The sequence below is a fragment of the Stegodyphus dumicola genome, chromosome 12, assembly GCF_044657685.1.
Source record: "Stegodyphus dumicola isolate Sdum_Otavi_A_Nest chromosome 12, ASM4465768v1".
Classification (NCBI taxonomy): domain Eukaryota; kingdom Metazoa; phylum Arthropoda; class Arachnida; order Araneae; family Eresidae; genus Stegodyphus; species Stegodyphus dumicola.
The window spans coordinates 102,000,676-102,021,093 of record NC_140779.1 but is presented as its reverse complement, the minus strand read 5'-3'; the positions used below and the strand labels follow the sequence as shown (position 1 = coordinate 102,021,093).

Here is a 20,418-nt window from a genome sequence, read left to right as displayed (position 1 = left end):
GAATTTAAAATCAAAAAAGGATTTAAAAATTAAACTAGTATTTCAATGACGTCTTAAGAAATATAGAACTATATAAACTTACGCAATCTGAAATCAAATCAGCACGTACGCTAGATTTGGCGCTCTGTTAAATGGGCGCGTTTGCTAGATTTGGCGCTTTTGCGCATACGTTTTCTCTGCAATTTTTTTACGGTCCTCAAAACGGAATAGTAACCTTTTTTTTAAGTTAAGCCTTTTAAAATAGTCTGGCAATTTTCTGCAGATTTGTAAAACCAGAAATGCAGGTAGAAATTACTCCCCTTACCTACTCGGTTTCACTCTAAAAAAATTTTTTGACAACTTTAAATTCCGCCGTACCAGTTTTGCCAGCCTCGCAAGTAAGTCTGATCATCTCGGATAAGAACTCCAGAATCGATTTCAAGGCGCGAAATCATCCAAAACCATTCTTCCTTATAAAAACAAGGAAAATGAGCATCGGTAACCCAAGAAGGGGGGGGGGGAAACCCTCAGGAACCCCAAGCTGTTTTAACACTTTGGTGTGCCTAAATGGACATTCATTATTAGTTATTAGTATTAAGTTGCCTGTTCTAATTTTTTTTTATCAGAGCTACCTTGTAAAGTTCATTCTAGATTTCTCATATGATATTAGCCCTAAGATAAGCGGAGCAAACGTTATTATTTTCCACTTTAGGATAGTGAATAGGATACTACAGATATGGAGTCTTTTAGTTTTTTATCAAAAAATAAGGACGCAGATTAAAACTTTGTAAAAACACCGCATGAAAGAAGATTCTGCTGAAGAAAAAGATCCATGAGTAAAAAAGATCAATGTGTCAAAAAAGCAAAAATTTGTTTTTTAGTATAATTCTGAGTTTTGTTAAAATCTTTTCTTTCACTTGTTTGAAAATTGCATGCAAGGGAGACCGTCACGATTTGGTTGTTCCTACTACAAACAGATGGCGACACCTCTGTGTTCTCGAAACCACGTTTCTACCCTACTTTGTTTATTTTGATATAATAATATTGCAAAACGGCATGTTATCTTGCGGCGAGGTGTATGTATAGATGGTTAACTCATTTTTCGTATTAAAGGTGTAGAGCTAAATTTGTGAAAGTCAAATTTTATATTCCTTCCTTTTTTTTTTACATTTTAAAGTATATGATTTGTGCTTCTTGAACTAAAAAGGTATATTTTCAACATCTGCCTCCATCTGGGTGAGAAAATGTAAGATAATGTCAAAACATTTCCAATCGTTTAATGCTCTACTCGTGTTAATGAATATTTAACACGCAAAGAATTATAATTCCTCAAATTATTTGGAAAGCTTTTTGATAAGTTATTATTAACTTAAATCATTTTATGAGCATAATTTTTTTTTTTTCAGAATCTTAAAATTTTCTTGTAAATGAATTTATGATATATCAGTTCAGTACAAATTAATTATTTAAAAAATATGCGTAATAATTCTTTTTAAAATCATATGCTATAATTCATATATATTATGAATTTTTTATGTGAAATGTTTTATTATTATTTTCAATTAATGATATTATTATGTATACTTGCAGATTTGGAATTTTTAATAATGGCCAACTTTATTCGCTGTTTAAATCTAACCAGAACTTTAGCAGCTACACCCATCAATTTCCGATTTTATTCCACTGATTCTACACCTAGTGGAGTACCCTATAAATCTCTTAAAAGCAAAGATGTTATGTCACCAGTGTCTGTACCATCATCTGCAGATGTTGTTATAATTGGTAAGAAAATTATTTTGTTTCGCTGTTACACAAATGTTTTTTCTTGCCCTTGTTGAATAATGGTCCAGACTGCTTGTGAATTAAAATTTACTAACTTTTTAAACACTTGAAGCAGAATTCTTTGTTTCATTTTGTTTTCAGGTTATAGAAATCTTTTTATTTTCTACTTGCATAAAAAATTTATATCTACATAATGGCTATGTTTAAATAAGCTACAAACAAGAGACTAAAATAATTTTAATCATCTACTGTTATTACATAAGCCCTGCATACATATATATACATATATACATAATTATATGTGAATAAACATTTATATATTTATTCACATAAATATATAAATAATTTTATATATTTATGTGAATACAGCCAGAAAGTAAGTTCTTAAAAATAATTTGGTACCAGATAAATTTATTAATTTCTGTCTTAAAAATGCAGGTAATAAATACTCTGTTTAAATCTGTTGACTAATAGAGTTGTGATAATTCATTCCTTACTAACTCATGGTCCTATTTCATCTTTCTTAGTCTGGTAAATAGCCCTTTACCAGTGAAGATATCTTCTTCTTTATGCTTTTTAGACCATTTGCCAGAGATAAATTAATTTCTTCTCTTTAAAAATTTTTTAATAAGAAACTAGTCTCTAACGACAACTTTAACTAAACGATAAGTTTATCTCACCAACCTTATGGCTTCATTATCTTAAATAGAGTACAGTACAAAGTCAGTAATCCGGACTCATTGGGACTTCAGCGATTCTGGATTAGGGGTTTTTCCGGATTATAGATCATCAATTTAAATCTGGCAAGATGGCATACGGAAATTATACAATTAAAATTATGAAATAAAGAGCAATTATGATCTAAAGAGTATCAAATTTTACACACAAAAAAAAAAGCTTAATATTTATTTGTTTATTTTATTAAACATTTCTTTCAATGCACGCATGCGTAAAGCATACATTGCGCGCATGCGTATGTAATGTATGCACATTCTTTACGCACATGCATAATGTATGCACATATGCGTAAAGTTTGTGGCTTTGAGGTCCAGATTATAGATCATTCCGGATAATAGAGGTCCGGATTACGGACTTTGTACTGTATAACACACATGAACCACTACCTTCTCCCACTAAATATGACAACCCTATTAAATTCCATCACTGAGTACATTTACATATACAGCCATTTCGTTTCAAATTTTTCAAACAAGTTATTTAATTTAAATTTCCTTCCAATAATTCATTGCATTAATTAAATTTATTTTTCCTTGACTTTGTCCATGTACACATCGATCTATTTTCAGTTAAAAAAAATCAGGAGAATGATGACGTACTATAATTTTAAAACAAAGTTACTCATCACCAAAATTGAGCAAAATTTGTAGCCAATCCAAGCTGAATAAGCTGAATTTTAAATCACACAGTAAACTAACATAAAAAAGGAAATACATGTCATTGCATATACAGGGCGTGATTCAAAAGTTTCAAGACTTACCTCAGAACTATAAATTTACTGGGCATTTAAGTACAGTGAACTAAAATTCTTCAAAATATAATCCTTCAGCATCAACACAGCATTGCCAGCGTGTCTTCCACTGTTTGTAGCCCTTCAGGAAGGCCTCGGGCGTCATGCTGTCAAGGGATCTTGTCGAAGCCTGCTGGATGGCATTGATGAAGTTGAATCGCTTCCCTTTTAGGCCTGTCTTGATTTGGGGAAGAGGAAAAAGTCACTTGGAGCCAAGTCAAGGCTGTAGAGTGGCTGCGGCAGTGTTGTCACGTTGAACTTGACCAAAACTTCAGCAGCAGTGCGCGACGTGTGAGCGGGCACATTGTCATGGTGGAGAATCCAATCACCCTTGATCGCCGAGTGGACACGGCAGACTTGATCCCTCAAGCGGCGGAGCACTCCGGCGTAAAAGTCACCTGTGACAGTCTGTCCACGAGCAACAAACTCCTTGTGAATCACTCCTTTACCATAAAAAAAAAAAAAAAAAAAAAAAATCAGCATCCACTTCACGCGCGACTTGCTCATGCAAGCTTTCTTGGGCTTCGGCGAGGAAGCAGTGTGCCATTCTGAGCTTTGATGCTTCGACTCAAGATCATACTCGTAGACTCAGGTCTCATCACCAGTAACCACTTTCTCCAGAAGATTTGGATCAACATTAAACCGGAGCATTCCTGACAAACAGTCATGCGCTGTTTCTTCTGAGCCACCGACAAAACTTTTGGCACCAGTTTGGCACACACTTTTTGCATCATCAAATTCTCCATCACAATCCTCCATACCGTACTCTGACCGAGTCCCAGTTCATTGGCAGTTAATCTAGTACTAATACGATGGTCATTGTTTAAAAGTTCCCGCACTCTCTTCGCATTTTGATCTGTTCAGCTTGATGATGGCCTCTTAGAGAGGTCGACGTCTTCAACATTCCCACGGCCATCTTTGAAAAATTTGTGCCACATGAAAACCACTCTACAGGACATGGCTTCTTCCTTAAAAGCCTCTTGAATCATACCAAGAGTCTCCATGGCGGTTTTGTTCAGTCGCACCAAAACTTAATTGCATAATGTTGCTCCAAATGCTGCTCCATTTTCGCCTCACTCATTTTTCGACCAAAGTCAATGACACACACTCACGCTGCAAGCGATGCACACTCTCCAGGGTTCCGGAGGCAACTGCCGCAGCGTCAATTCATTCCCTGAGACCACCCCACTACTTCCCCCACCTGGCAGAGCCAGTCTGCGCACGCTCCTTTACTCAGAAATGAACCAGTCTTGAAACTTCTGACTCACACCCTGTACGCACTACTAAAAGGAAATATTGACTTAATCATATTTAGAAATTTCTGTGGCACACAAAATTCCTTAGCAGCATCCGAAAACTTTCTAAAATTATCTGAACTAGAATATGCGTACTACTATTACCACATAAATTCAAAAAAATAAGAGTAAAAAATATCCTCCGTAGTGCCGGATTGTCCCTGGCATTTCTTGCATGAATCTTTCTTGCGCCGAACCCATTCAAAGCCATCTGAACGATCTTTACATTCGACCATATGCATTTCCTTTGTGCAAACAGGACATTTATAATGACTTTTAAGTAAACCTTCCTTTACACACCACTCAATTAATGCTTTTTTTCCTTTTCGTTCCAAATCGTACAGAAACTTCAGATTTCATCACATACAGCCATTTTACTGTGTACAGCACAAAATAAACAATGCACTTTCTAATTGACATCCAATGCAGAAATAAGTTCTTACAAATATTTTCCTATGAGTCAAATTCACTGCAGTTACGCAACCAGTCATGTCATAACAGGGTTTCTGTAACATTCAAAGGTAAAAATATATTTCCTGGTGCCTCTTGGCAATTTTTGGCAGCACATGGATACCAAGTTTGCCCAATTCTTTGACTTGTTATTTTGGCTTTGTGTAGCGTTGATTTTTTTCAGCAAAAATCACCGCTAAACAAATTCAAAATAACAAATAAAAGAATTGCACAAACTCGGTATCCATATGTGCATCGACCTATTTTCACTTTTAAAAAATATATATATATCAGAAAATTGCACAAACTAGGCATTGCACACTCCCTTGACTTTGTCCATGTACACAATGATCTATATTCGCTTAAAAAGTAAAGGAGCAGCCAACAAAAAATACATAATCTTAATAAACTATATTTTAAACAATGAAATAACATAAAAAAGGAAATTCATCTTAGCACTACACAAAGGAAATATCACAAATTTCCATGCCTTCAGTCAAACCAAATTTCTTAACAGCATCCAAAAACTTCCTAAAATTATCTGAACTAGAATCTGTATATTGACGTCACCACATAAATTCACAAAAATAAGAGTAAAAAATATCCTTCGTAGTGCAGGTATCCTCCGACGTTCAACCATACGCATTTCCTTCTAACAAACAGGATACTTATAATGGCTACTAAGTAAACCTTCATTTACACATCAGTCAATTAATGCTTTTTCCCTTTCGTTCCAAATCGTACAGAAACTTCAAATTAATCTTACTACATTCAGTCATTTTACCTTGTAAACCACAAAATAACAACGTACTTCTTAACTAACATCCAACACACAAACAAGCCTTTCCAAATCTTTTCCCATCATTCAAATTCACTGTAATCATGCAACCAATTATGTCATAATAGGATTTCCATAGCATTCAACTGTTCAATTTACCATGTATGAAACAACAACTTAACGAAAATCCAAGGGCGATAATATCCAACTTAGCGATAATCCTTAAATCTACTGTAACCCATTCAACTACTCCAGTTACCATAAATAAAACAACAATTTGGTAATAAATAAAACAACTTAGTGATAATCCAAGAGGTATCCTCAAATATAGACTAACAAAAATCTGTTTATCTTAAAAAATAGAGGCTTATGTTTATATTATTATTACTAATTTCCAAGGTTGGGTACCATGCCAATGATTTTACCAACAGCAATTCCAGATTTGATTGAGGGTATGGAGTCTGAGGATCTCACATCTATGTTCTGTTATCATTGACTATCTATAGAGCTTTAGAATTTTAAGCATCTTCATTTTGTACAGATGCTATGTAATTACAAAGATCACATATATAGCCTCATTTGAATTTGCATATTGACCCACTAGTATGGCAAGTGGATTTTTACTGATCATCATACCATTCAAGGTAACAGTGTCAGTATATAATCACACATTTCATGTTATGCTGTTAAAGTATTAACGTTAAAGTTAACATATTTTTACTATTAAAAATATCTTTTTCAAAGTAAACTATGGCATTTCCTTTGGTAAATCGTTTACTGCAGTGCTCCGCAACCTTTTCTCACCTGCAACGCACAAAAAATCTTTCTGGAATTTCATGGCACACCAAAGAGTTCCGAGTTATCAAGGAAGTGCCGAAAAAATTCAAATGCTGACACGCTTACACCTATATCCTACTCATGGCACACCAGTGTGCCGCGGCACACCGGTTGCGGAGCACTGGTTTACTGGACAGATATTTGTTGAATATATTTATTAGCCTTCACCTCCTCCCTGAAAAACAGCTAACTCATTCGTGACTTTCTGAATTAGCGAAAATTTTTTGTTGGCTGATAGATACTGTTCCATTGCCTATTCATAAATAATAATAAAAAGAAGCATTTTATTAAATATAAGAAATTTTACAGGGGGGGGGGAATTAGGATTTGTATACCCGATTTACATTTTTACAACCAAAATATATTATTCGATGAAACTGCAGTTAAATGTAAAGCATATAAATTCATGTGTATTCAAATGCATGTGTGCGTGGCTGGGCTATTGTGGCATTTATATTCAAAAATATGACAATTCTGCCAAATGGTAAAATCTGAAGTGCAGCTAATCAGATGGCAGTGTTTGTTGAAATTCAGTATAATTATAGTATCTACTTCTACTGTTGCTTCTCAAAAATAGGACCCTTTATTTTTATTTTAAAATTTGATTGGATCTTTTAAATGTGTCTGATAAACGAAATTGTAAAAAGAGAGAAGAATTTAATTGTCATACTATGTAGAATAATTATACTATTTAAATATCAATGAAGCTCAATTGGTAATACTGTATACATAAATTTTTAACTCTAATAGCCATATCTAGGTGAATGATTCCAATTTAAGCCTGAATCCACTATACTGATCACTGGTATGCCTAAAAACAAATGCATAACAAGTATCACCTATCAAGTAATGTCAATATATCATACAATCAAGTAACATCATATATGATATCAAGTAACATCACTAACAATGTCCTTGAGCTACAACTAATAGCACTATTATTTCAAGGAAAGATACCTGCATATTATAGTCTCGACCATGAATCTGTGGCCAGGCTCAGGTTTTAGCATCAGTTATGGATAAGGACATTCATAACAAGACATTCACAACATCTGCGCTTTCATTTGATGTAACTCATTGATTCTCAACAAGCTACCTTTTGTTTTTATGAATAAGGATATAAATTAACTATTACTGCTATATTTTTCTTTGTATTTTGAAAACAAAATAAAAAATTGGGACTTGCTTTCTATAGAATAGTAAGCAGTGGATTATTTTCAAAGTTATGGTATCATGCCATAAAAAAACTGTGTATTAATATACATTATATGGTCATCAAAATATAACAGGATATAGCCATCAAAACAATAACAGAATAGAATGAATACCTGCAGGATGATTACATTATAAACAGAACTTCTGGTAAAATCAGGTGGCCTAATAAAACAGTAGATTTGGACAAAAGCTTTTTTTATGAAGATACATGTGTAAAAAAAAATATTTTCTTATTTATTAAAGAGCTGGGAGTTCCTTCAGAATTCTGTAGGAACGACCGGTTCAACTTTCCAGAAATTTCAGGTAGAATTTCCAGAAACTTTCATTGCCAATGGGATAGTATATCAGTACTCAAGGAAATTTCAAAGGAAGGAGAAAAATTGAAACTAAGGTTTCCTCTCTTGTACAGTAAAAGCTTGAATATCCAGGAAATTTCGAACTCTGGATACATGAAAATTCTGAATAGTTGAGCATGTAAAAACAGAATTCAAGTTAGAAGAGCAAAATCAATTGGGAAAATGCACTCTAAAATTGTAAAAATCTTCATCTTTTTTGTTACCAACTAGAATACAAAAAACTTGTATTTAAAACTATATGACATTTAGAAAAAAAATATTGCATATCAGACATAAAAGTCAACAAATTTCGTAGAACTTAAAGTAAAACATCTAATATGAATATGAAATCCCAAAGAATATGAAAGTTGGAACTGTCGCCAATCATTCCGGAAAAAGTTTAAATGAACAGATAATTCTTTATTTAGTTAGATAATGAACAGATACAACATATACATTAAATTGTTTATCATGATTGTTGACATTACCTTGCCAAGTTTATCCATTTTCAAAGTTGTATATCATGACTTTTATTGTTGCCTGGATAATGTAACTTTGAAAATATTCCGCTTCATGCAATTCCGGATATTAATCATCTTTTTCAAAATGTGACAGAAAACAGAATCATTCTCTACAAAAATTAAACAAGCTTATCCAGAATTAGTTAAATTTACAGTAAACCGAAACAAATGTCTTATGATTGTGTTGTGACATCATGCTTATCCATTACTGGTGCTAAGTCACAATACTTAGTGGTAATGTGTATTTTTTAGGTATTTTGAGCTCTGTAATGGCATTAGAAATATCTCATATAGTACTAAAATTTTAGGGGGAAATTTTTTATTCTAAAATATTCTGGTTACATGAACTTTTCAGTCAGTTGAATGCCGGATAGTTGAGCTTCTATTATAATTACTGCAAGGCAAAACAACTATCTACCTACATTTTTATTTCTGGGAATGTACCCTAAAATGTAAAGAGGGTTTATATTCGAGGAGGTCTTATTTTTGAGTAAATATGGTGTATTCTTCTTTGTCATTGACTACGAGTTATTACAACCAGTTGTTAGAAAACTGTTAACAAAAATATGTAATATGTTAACCTAGAAAACAATTTTGTTATTAACCAAAAATACTTATAATGAAAAATATTTTTTGTTCATATTATATATATGAAATTTAATTGAAACATTTATAAAATTAAGTTATCTATTAAATCTTTTATTTATCTTGAGGAAGTTAGGTATAGTGAAACCCTTCATAACCTGCCATAGATGATTTTTGAATGTAACTAATGTTTCGGAGAATGCATGTAAATGTTGGTAGTGAACATCACATAAAATATCAAAATCAACACAAACACCACAAAAGATCAAAATTATCTGAAGCCACAGCTGATTGTCTTACAGAACTTTCACTGTAATTTTATTTACTACTGCTTTAGATTATTGTTTTTTCCTGGCTAATCTGAGATTTGTAATTCGTTTTTAACAGAAATTTCAAATGAAATCTTTAGTAAAGCTTAAATTTATTTTGCTGTTAGTTTTGATTCAAAATATTCGTTTGTTGTATTCCTAGTTGGTGTTAGATTATGACAGCTTCTTTTTTTAGGGCAAGTAAGTTTAATGAGAAATACTGTATTTCTTGCTGTATGATAGTAATTTGTGCTCTTAATATTAATGTATTGCCAAATTTTAGTGTGTACAAAAAATGTTAGTAAATTTTATTGCATTTATTTTAGAATTCTTAGTAGAAAGTACAAAGTAATTTGAATTCAAAAGTAATTTCTTCCACAATGAACATCTAAAAGTAGTCATGAGGTATATATATTCATTGCAGGAATTTTAGGTTAAATAAATAATCAAATCTAACAATAATTTAGTCATTCAATGATTTGTAATTAAGCTCATATGCAGCAATAATTAAATGGTAGTCATTTTTATAAGATAATTTAAAAATTTCTGGTCTTTTCCTAAAACAACTACCACTTTAAAAACACTATTGAATAAAAATGGATAAAGAAATTTTCAAAAAATTCTAAGAGCCAAAATTCTAAAAAATTAAGTGTATGTACCAATATGATAATTTGGAAAAACAAGTAAAAAATTACTAGCTAATATTATAAATATTAATACAGAATGTATATGTCTTCTTTTCACTTTTTCAAAGGGATGGCCAAAAACAAGAAAAAATAACTCTGTTCCAATAAACTGAATCCAAAATAATCCAAAATGGAATCTTTTTCTCTTGTAGGTGGAGGTATAATTGGATGTAGCACTCTTTATCATTTAACTAAATTAGGATGCACCAATGTGATATTATTAGAAAAGGACCAGTTAACTGCCGGAACAACTTGGCACACTGCAGGTACTATATAATTTTTGTAAATTAAACATCAGCTGTGTACAATACTTTTTTTTATTTTGCAAATAAATGTGTATAATGTTATATAGAAAAAATTTTGCTAATACACATACATAAATTTGTTTGTCATTGCAAAATAATACTTGCAATAAAAAATGAAAAATTTAAATCTTACTAGATTTGTAAAGATTACAAAATGTATTTAAATAACTATCAATGAGATTTGATATATTAAGTGTAGTAGTAAAGTTTCAGGTCATGAACATCTCTCATTATGAACAAATCAGTCCACAAATAAATTTTTTGAACCGAAAATATCTTGGGTGACAAACAGTAGCTTGAGTCATAAACCAACAATAAATTATTTTCAGAGTTATTTTGAGGAAACATCTGGCAAAGAATTTATAAGTAGAGATTTTTGGAAACATTTTAATATTCTTCCTTGTTTAGCTCTCTTTGACAAAGCTTGGAAATAAGTAATTTTAGGATCATAAATTTGGTGTGAAGAAAATGATGAGGACATTGTCAGAGCTGTAGAGTCGGTAGGGAAAATTACCGACTCTGACTCCTGGAATTTTAAAGACTCTTGACTCTGATTCCCTCATATATATGTAAACATATACAAATGGGTTGCAGCTTATTTTTTTAATATAAAAGAAGTAATAGATGCTGCAGAAAAAAATTCATGGCATAGCAAATTATTTATATTAATTAGCATTTATTATGAAATGGAAAACCTGGCATTTGTCCTGATTTGAATACTCCATTTGTTTTGAGAATAATTTCAATGAAAGTTCATAGATGGGTTTCTTTGCCCTTTTTAATTTGTTCTTCATCCAACAGAATTCGGTGTTTTGGATCTACATATATTGAACCCAGTAAGATCTCACTGTCTAACAAACTAGCTTCTCTTTTCTTCATTGAAGAAATGATTCCTTCTGAAATAAACCCTCCATTTCAGAAAGAACAAACATCACATTCTTGCCATCTCGCCCCCTGTTAATTCTTCAAATTGTAGCTTTTTTGTGGCTGTATACAGTGTAGTAAGAAGAGTTTCCAATTCTGCAAGATCATTCCACAGTCTTTCTGTTAGTGAAGCATTAGGGTTATCTACATCTTCTAAAAAAGCTCTTAATTCTAACAACCTCTATATCATCAAATATGTACTTCCCCATCATGTTGCTTGATCAATAATTGCTCCTTTTTCTGCTCGCTTCTTAAGAATGGCATCAATTTTGGGAGTTCTTGCCTAAATTGTAACTAAATAAAGCAGTTTAATCAATAATGGCAAACATCACATCCATCTTCCTCTCTTATGTTTATTTATTAATATGTCAATAAAATAGAAAATAACTATTTATTAATGTAAAAATAATAACTCGGTTTTTCATTAAATCTTTTTTCAATTCACCTTAATTTAATTTTAAATTCACACTGTCCAACATAAACTGGAGTCAACATGTTTTTAGCGACTCCAATTCAGACTCCTTTTTTCCAAAAACTTGCCTAACTCCAATTCCGACTCCATGACTCCGACTCCACAGCCCTGGACATTGTGTTGCAGCTAGAAACTTCAAGAGCTTAGATAGAGAAGGTTATTTAAATGTTTTCTTTCAAAACTGCTGATTAGGAAATGAACAATGAAGCCATGAAATAGTTATTAGAGAACAACAAAAATGAGATTATGGAAGAATGAGAATAACAACAGTAGCAACAAAAGTAATTGTAGAGAAAAAAGAGGAAGTAAGAGAAGAGGATACATGTTCTTTGGTCCACAGAATTTGTACAAAGATTCATTAAATGATATCACCCTTATAAGGGAGAAGCAAAACATAGCGCAGGCATTTTTAATGACAGTTTCTTGTTTCACTTTAGAAATATTTTGCAGCATAGACAGAAGCAAAACTTAGTGAATAAATTTATACTGAAAGAGATTTCTACTGAGTTTCAAGCAGAGTAAAGTGGCATCAATAGACTAAGAAGGGGGAGGGAAGGAACCCAAGAAAGTTCTTCATGTTTTTATATTAGAAGACTCTTTTAAAAGCAAGAACATTCCTTCTTTTTCCCTCTCTCACTGTCTTCCATTTAAGCTGTCAACTTTTTTCTCTTTGTATGGTATACTATAATTAAGTTTTCATCTATTTTATCAGTTATCATAGTATTTATTTTTCTTTCTTTATTTATTGTCTTTATTTAATCATTTGCATTGTTTTTGTGTTCTGAATTTATACATAGAGTACCACAGTACAAATTTAAGAAATCATCTGGATTCCAAGAACAGATTGATCCATTTTACGTTAATTTCTATGCAATATAAATAGGGCATATATCTAATTAAGGAGAAGCAAAACTCTATTTGACAATTATATTTTTTCAATATATAAGTACACTGGTTACCTTGCTATATATCCATTTTGAAATATATACAACTTGGTATACATCCTGTTTGAAAGTGAAAATTTTTGTTTGAAATGTGACTCGAGTTTGATAAGTTACTACTGCGTTCATTATACTTGTTCACCTCTGAGACAATGCTGCAACTGCCGATAAGTACATAAATAATTTCTTTTACCTAAATCATTGGAAATTTCACTTAAAATATTTCAGCACAATAGCTGTAGCTTTTGATGTCAGTTTGCTAACAGAATCTTCGCATTGTTATTATGAAGACATTTCAGAACTCTTACATGCTATTTGTAATTTTATGGTGCTTCTCTGAGTCTATAATGGTTAGCAATGCTTGTTGCTGTATTGTTGGGTTTGAGTTCAAATCCTGAAGAAGACAGGGATGTTTTATGTGTATATTTAGTGCCTATATGGCATAGGGCACTTCTGGCAAGCTGAAAGTACTCTGAAGTGATTTGATGGTAGGTGAAGAGGAGTAGGCGATCTTCAGATCCATTCCTCGGGGTGCTGTCCACTGCAATAGCTGGGGCAGAGCAGCTTGTTTATTGCAGTGGGGGGGGGGGACTGTACTTAAATGACCAATGGTGAAATTCCAGTATCCTGGCCACTTGTATTTGTACCTCTATGTTTATGGTTCTTAATTTAATGCTAGCCGTTACTTGCATAAAAAGTATTTGATAAGTTGTCAGAGAACATTTATATTGATATAAGTTTTTCTCTAAATAGGTTTAATTTGGAGGTTGAGACCTAGTGATACTGATATCCAAATTTTGAATCATACAAGGCATTTATTGAATGATGTCTTGGAAAAAGAGACAGGAGTGCATCCAGGATGGATTAATAATGGAGGTCTTTTTATTGCAAATTCAAAAGAAAGGATGAATGAATACAAACGACTTATGACGGTATATTGTTTCAAATTGAAGTTCAATTGTTTTGCATAAAATTTATATTTTATTGCATTAAAAGTATGCATAAATATCTTAAAACTTAAATCTATACAAAATGTAATTTTAAGGAAAATAATTTTTATTTTGCATAAAGGTATTCTTTCAAAAGTTTGGAAACATTGAGAGAATAAAAATTTATATATTCCTATTATATTTGGTTTGATTTGTAAAATGTTCAAAACTTGTAGAATAGCTAAATTTTTTAAAATCTCTTTATGTTCTTTTCAAAACATTTTGTTGGCTTTAGTTTTAAAATAATATTATTTAATTATAAAAGTAACTAAGAAATATTTGCATCTGCCTTTGCTAATAAAATTTTTTTTTATATTATTTTAAGTAATATTTAAAATGACATGTTTTTAGTATACTTTGTTTTTAATTTTTTTAATGAACTATTAGTACCATTTTACCTACAAAATACACCATGTTTTGTTATAGCTTGTTTTAGTTGAGGCACAGAAAGGCTATCTGCCTATGTGGAGGTGTGCTTTCATGAAAGACTTCCTTAGAGAAACTAACACATATTTATAATATACATGAGGAAGACAATGGAAACAAACATGTAGCAAGCCCATTTACTGGGATTTAAATTTAGCTGAAACTAATAGCGTTCAGCATTCTCATCCACTCAGCCATTGATAGACTTGTGCTCTTTTCTTAAACTACTTTTGCAAGACATTTTTATTTCATTTTGGCTAGCCATCTTGCTTTTTGTTATTTTGTTTACTTGTTGCTAATAAAATGAATTAATTTAAATTCACATTTTAGATATTTAAAAGTTTATAGCCATAGAACATTAGTGGAATGAGCAAATTATATTTCTGAGTGTGGATGTGTCCTATGAAATACACAGTTGTTTTAGTGAAACTTTTATTAAATAGCCATTTGGATTTACTTGAATTTCTCCAATATATCACACAGTTATATTATTTGTTATTAATAATGTTATTAAAAGTAAAGAGATATTAATAATATTAACTTGGTAAATGGGTCAGTTAAGCTCTATGTAGAAAATAAGCAACAATTAATTAGAGATGAATTAATACCATTAAGATGCATGAATTCTATAAATGCTAATTTCACATTGTAAGTTATAATTTCTTTCGTGAACAGAAATAATGAAGGCTTTGCTTAAATCAATTTTGTAAGCAGAATAATTCAGGCATAGTGGTTAATCAAAGTTGATTTATCTTTATCATCTTGAAATACTTTCAGAATAAGTTAACAAGTATGACATGGCTGCCATCTCTCTCAGTTTTACTGTGGCTCCCACTTTTTCATCGTATGTATCGGCAAATTACTGAGTTTCCCAGTTTTTAATTTATAGCCTTTAGTAAAGAAAGTGTTTTAGACCAATAAATGAAATTTAAATTAGGCAAGTTCCATTATCCCAAGGCATTGCTTGCATCATGCACAATTTGAATCTCCTTCTGTGATAGTACTGTTTGCACTAGCAAATGAGAATCTCCAAAGTATGTCTGATGATACTATAATCAATTATATGAGTTTGACGTTGATCATATCTCTATATTAAATGAAACAAATTACCATATTGAGGAATTAATTGGCACTTACATTGAAGCTGTGATACAGTCAGACAATACTGTTAACTTTGGCTTTAATGAAGAGCTACCCTGCATGTACTTAATATTGGGCTTAATTTTAAAGTTATTTCTTTGGGTATTTTATAATATGATGAGAGCTACCAGATGCACATTGATAGGTTCATTAGCTGCCATTCAAAGTTTTGTATCTACATTACTTACATGTGTCATGATATATCGCTACTTGCAGGGTGGACTACAATTTATGCATGTGTCATGATATATCGCTACTTGCAGGGTGGACTACAATTTATGATGTCATTCATGATCTTAATGTACTCTTAACGAAAGTGAATATATGAATATTGCACCTACAAAGTATGGAATTTGATGATTTGGTTTGTTTTGGTTTATTTGATAATGGTAAAACATTTTAGAGGTATTTGCCTAAGAGAAGAGATGCCTTCATGGAGAACTTTCTATGGCAAACTGGCTCATATCCATGTTACACATATGTAAAAACACCCATGCAACTAGTGTTACACATAGGTAAAAACACCCATGCAACTAGCCCATTTTCCTGGAAACAAACCCAGGTTGAACTACTAGTGTTCAGCAACTTTACCGCTCAGCCAATAGCAGACCTGGAAATATGATGGATTGGTTTCATATTAAACTGGAAGTTCAGTTAAAAACTGGCAATGTTTTTAATTGGCTTACCATGTTTGAGAATTTATGTGTTAATGCTTTTTATTCCATTATGTGCAATGATATGGATTTGCTATACTTTATGCTACTATTAGAATATTTTCTATAATATCTACTTCACAGCTACCAGCTCTTCTGGCTTTCCATCTTTTCCAGAATCCTCATATTGTACTGGATTTCATGATTTTTAAATTTTTAGACTTTGCTTAAAAAAATATTTTCCATCAATAAATGAAATCTATTGAATTACTGAATCTTTAATTGTGCAAATTCTATTCTCCCATTCCTGCTGATTTTCAACATAATTTTTCTTATTAAATTATATTTGATCTAAATTGTCTTAATCTTTAGTAGTCATATATAGAACTTTATATGAAGATTCACTCAATGTTTAACTTGTTAATATTTGAATTAAATTTTTTTTATATCAGTAAACGGTTCATTACTATGTTTATCCATGTAATGATATGTACATTAATCGTTAATGATTGTTCGCCATATTTTATTGAAAGTACTTTGATAAATAAAAGTTTTTCTTCCTACTCAAGATTAGTACAAATTTCGAGAAAAATCACACACTGAAATTAGCTTGGATCATGCATTGTAAAGTAAATAGTATACTTGGATTGTTCCGAAATGGCATAGCAGCTGAGTCCAAAAATATTGAAAAAATTCCCAATTTTCATGCAGAGGACCTTCTGGTTTTTCATATTTTAAGGTTGGCAAGGTTACATTTAGTGATGGCTTTAAAACACTTAAATGATTTGATGGTATATATCAAAATCTTGTAGCGAGTTATGTTCCCATGATTTTGGTTCTACTGGACAATAATTGAAGGCCATCTTTCTTTCTTCCCCTGCTCCAGCAGCACATGTTGAAAATCTCTGAAATTTATCTGCATAGTATAGCAGTTCTTCGTTAGGGAATTATATCTTCAGACTTTTCTCCACCTGAACTTGCGTGAGACATATTGGAAAACTGATTGGAACCATGTCATAATATGCATGAACTTCTGAAGCAGTTATAGAATATCTGCCACAAATTCCGCATTGTATGAGTCCATACTAGACCAACCATCCTCATGCATTACTGACAGAACTAATGGTTCATCATATTAATATGTAACAGTTCTGATATTATTTTTCTTATGTAGCTTGATTGCTTTCTATTATATTTCAGTCAATATCGTTTTTGATTTCTTATTGTTGCCAGGGCTTAATTTCTAAGATTAGAAGTGCTGGAGCTCTATGAAAGACCATCAGCAAAAAGGAACAAGAGTAAATAAATAAATAAAATGACTATTAAACTCATTAATAATTTTAAAATTAAAAAGTAATTATCAAATTAATCAATAGTTATTTAATTAATGTTTATAAATTGTTATTCAATCAATAATTAATTAATTAATTAATTATAATTTAATTGATAATTATTATATCACTAATTATTATTTATTGAAATAATTAAAGATTGAAGTAATTAAATAATTAAAATTAAATAAACTGTAAAGAGATAAATTGAAATTTAATAAATGGTTTTTAATATAATTTTATTGTTAAAAGAAAATTTTTAATATAAAATTTCTAAAGAAATTGTTATTCAATTACATAAAAGAAGTGCCGCAGCCATTTTATTCAGGGCTCCAGTGCATTCCAGCTAGAATTATGATTTATTACAAAAACTAAGAAGCACCGGAGCCGAGATCTGGTAGGCTCTGGCCCAATTTAAGCTCTGATCTTAGGGGGGTTTCTTTTATCATAAAAAAAAATAAACATACTTAAAGTATAGCCAATGAAAATTCCAGGGTGAAACAGAATGAGGGTATGAGTGGGTGGAAACAAAAAATGAGGGGAATCTTGGTGAGAGACAACATTCTCTTTGACCGTGGCTCTCTGCTGATATTATAGCCATCAAGCAGATGTGTGTCAGGGGTAAAATGAGTCCTGAATCTGACTCCTAAGGATGAATGTAAAGTTGCTGGTTACACTTTCCCCCTCCCCATTAGTGGATACTGTGGGAAGACGATGTATAGGACGTGCTTGAGCAGTTTATCTCAGTAAACACTCTTATTGTACTCGCTGTCACTTAACGAACATTTAAGAAGACAAATTTTCCTTCCTGCTAGGATAACTAACTGTAAGCATCGATGGCATTGGCAAGAAATTTATGTGTTCCTAAACAAACTTTCCTAAATTTATTGCCCTTCTTAAAGGGAAAGGTTTCCACGCGTGAGTGAGGGGACTTTATTTGAACGTCTCATATTCTCATGAGTTTGTATTTCTAGGAAAATAGAGTATTGCAAGGTCTGCTTATTGTTAAACTAAAATGTTAGGAATTCTAATTTTTTTCCTTTTAAATTGTAGTTCGTTTTTATAAAAAGAAGTACTGGAGCTCATCTTATTGAGGGCTCTGGTGCACTCCGGCTAGAATTGTAGTTTATCTTAAAAAATTAGAAGTACTGGAGGCGGGCTCCGGTGGGCTCCAGCACAATTTAAGCACTGATTGTTGCTTTGATTTCTATCATATTTTAATTGCATCTTGATCTTTTTTGTCTTATTTGCTACATTGCATTAAAATCAGAAATGTTTTGGATAGAGCTGTTAGAAGTTGGATGGATTAGACCACTGAACACTGCTAAAGTAGCCCTAATGTTCTTAACAACTAATTAACTATTCACAAATAAGTTTTCTGAAATATGCAAATATTCTTTGATAGTGTGGATATGTGAAATAGTTTGACTATTTGATAGCATTTCAGTGGATTAGGTTTTTTCATTTTTTGGTCTTAAAATGGAATCCATGGAATTTCATACTATTTATTTTTTTATGTTATCAAAAAATGTTTTTTAAAACTTTATATAAAGTATTTAGCTGCAAGAGTGTTAAATTTGTGGTGTAATAAATAAAGCTATTTAACACTGTTTTATATATAATGCTTAGTTGCTTTTGATTTGTATGGAATATCTTCATAATTTTTATTCCTGCATTTCATTATAATACTTTTATTTAGATTGGCAAAGCATTTGGAATTGAGTCTCATGTATTATCACCTTCTGAAACAAAGAAACTGTACCCATTAATGAATACTGAAGATTTATATGGAACTTTGTACAGTCCAGGTGATGGTACTGTAGATCCAGCTGGTTTCTGCGTCTCACTTGTTCGTGCTGCAACAAAGTCTGGTGCTAAAGTATATTATACATTTCCTTATTAATCTTTCATTAATTGTTTGTTATGTTCTGTTGTAATATTATATTTCTTCAGCTAATGCAAACAGATTTTAACAGTAATGTTAATTTATTGGTAAGTTTTCTTGCTACTGTTCTGTTATCAGGACCATAATCACCATTAAATGTTTTGCTAAACTTGCAAAGAGATTGGTTCATATGAAGTCGCCAATGTTTATTATTAAAGTCATTATAATGTAAACGTTTTTAAGAAAAAGTAAAAGAATGCCTTTTCAAAATTGACAGCATGAATGCAAATTCTAAAGTTGTAGCGGTAACTTGTGTTTTTATTATTATTGTATTTACTATGAATCTGAAAATTTGGGATTTGTCTAGAAATGAAACATTTCCATACAATTTCTTCAGGAATTCAGTCTGAAGTGTGCAAAAAACCATAAAATGATTTTTTTTAATTTCTTGAATTTACATTAAAAATTTCTAATTTTTTAAATATCTGTCATGTAATTTTTTGCATTGGGTTTTCCTTGCAGGACCATTCCTAGGCCATTGGCTGCCCGCATACTTTCCTAGTATTGCCACACCCAAAATTTAAAAAAAAAAGTGTTCAATGGTTAATAAAATTTTTATTTCATATTCACAAAGTACTTACATATGCCAAACTGTATAAAAAGTACTTACAATGAATTTAAAATCTTTAGTTGTGGTATCACAAGAGTCCGTCCATTCCTGACTTTCTCCACTAGCGTACTTTTATGCATTGCACCCCTGCAAGGAATAACCTTGCTGTCTTGTAAATATTTTGGCGATTAATTTTATGTTTCAAATTTTTTGCCAGATCATCAGCTTTTGACGATATTCGAGTCTGGTCTTGATAACAGAACAGTACCGTTTCCTTCTATATTGTTACGTTATATTTTTTGCCAACCAGATATGTGAAATTTTAATTCTAAATTAATTATTCTTTTTAAATAATAAATGCATTATTATTAACATTTTAAAACCTATTGTAGTTCATTAGAAGGCTTATATGATGTTATTATTTATTTATCCAGATGGAAAAT

At 31.5% G+C, this 20,418-nt stretch overlaps 1 protein-coding gene across 1 annotated transcript in view; it reads left to right on the top strand.

Annotated features, from left to right (window-relative positions):
- Positions 1–1,009: 1,009 nt before the first annotated feature.
- The window catches only part of Sardh (Sarcosine dehydrogenase), a 172,905-nt gene continuing 153,496 nt past the window's right edge, over positions 1,010–20,418 (top strand). The window contains exons 1-5 of the mRNA XM_085806741.1: positions 1,010–1,225; positions 1,570–1,761; positions 10,452–10,565; positions 13,695–13,873; positions 19,180–19,359. Of these exons, the coding sequence (XP_085662867.1) occupies positions 1,587–1,761; positions 10,452–10,565; positions 13,695–13,873; positions 19,180–19,359 (648 nt within the window). The 5' untranslated portion in view covers positions 1,010–1,225; positions 1,570–1,586. The remainder of the gene's footprint in view (positions 1,226–1,569; positions 1,762–10,451; positions 10,566–13,694; positions 13,874–19,179; positions 19,360–20,418) is intronic.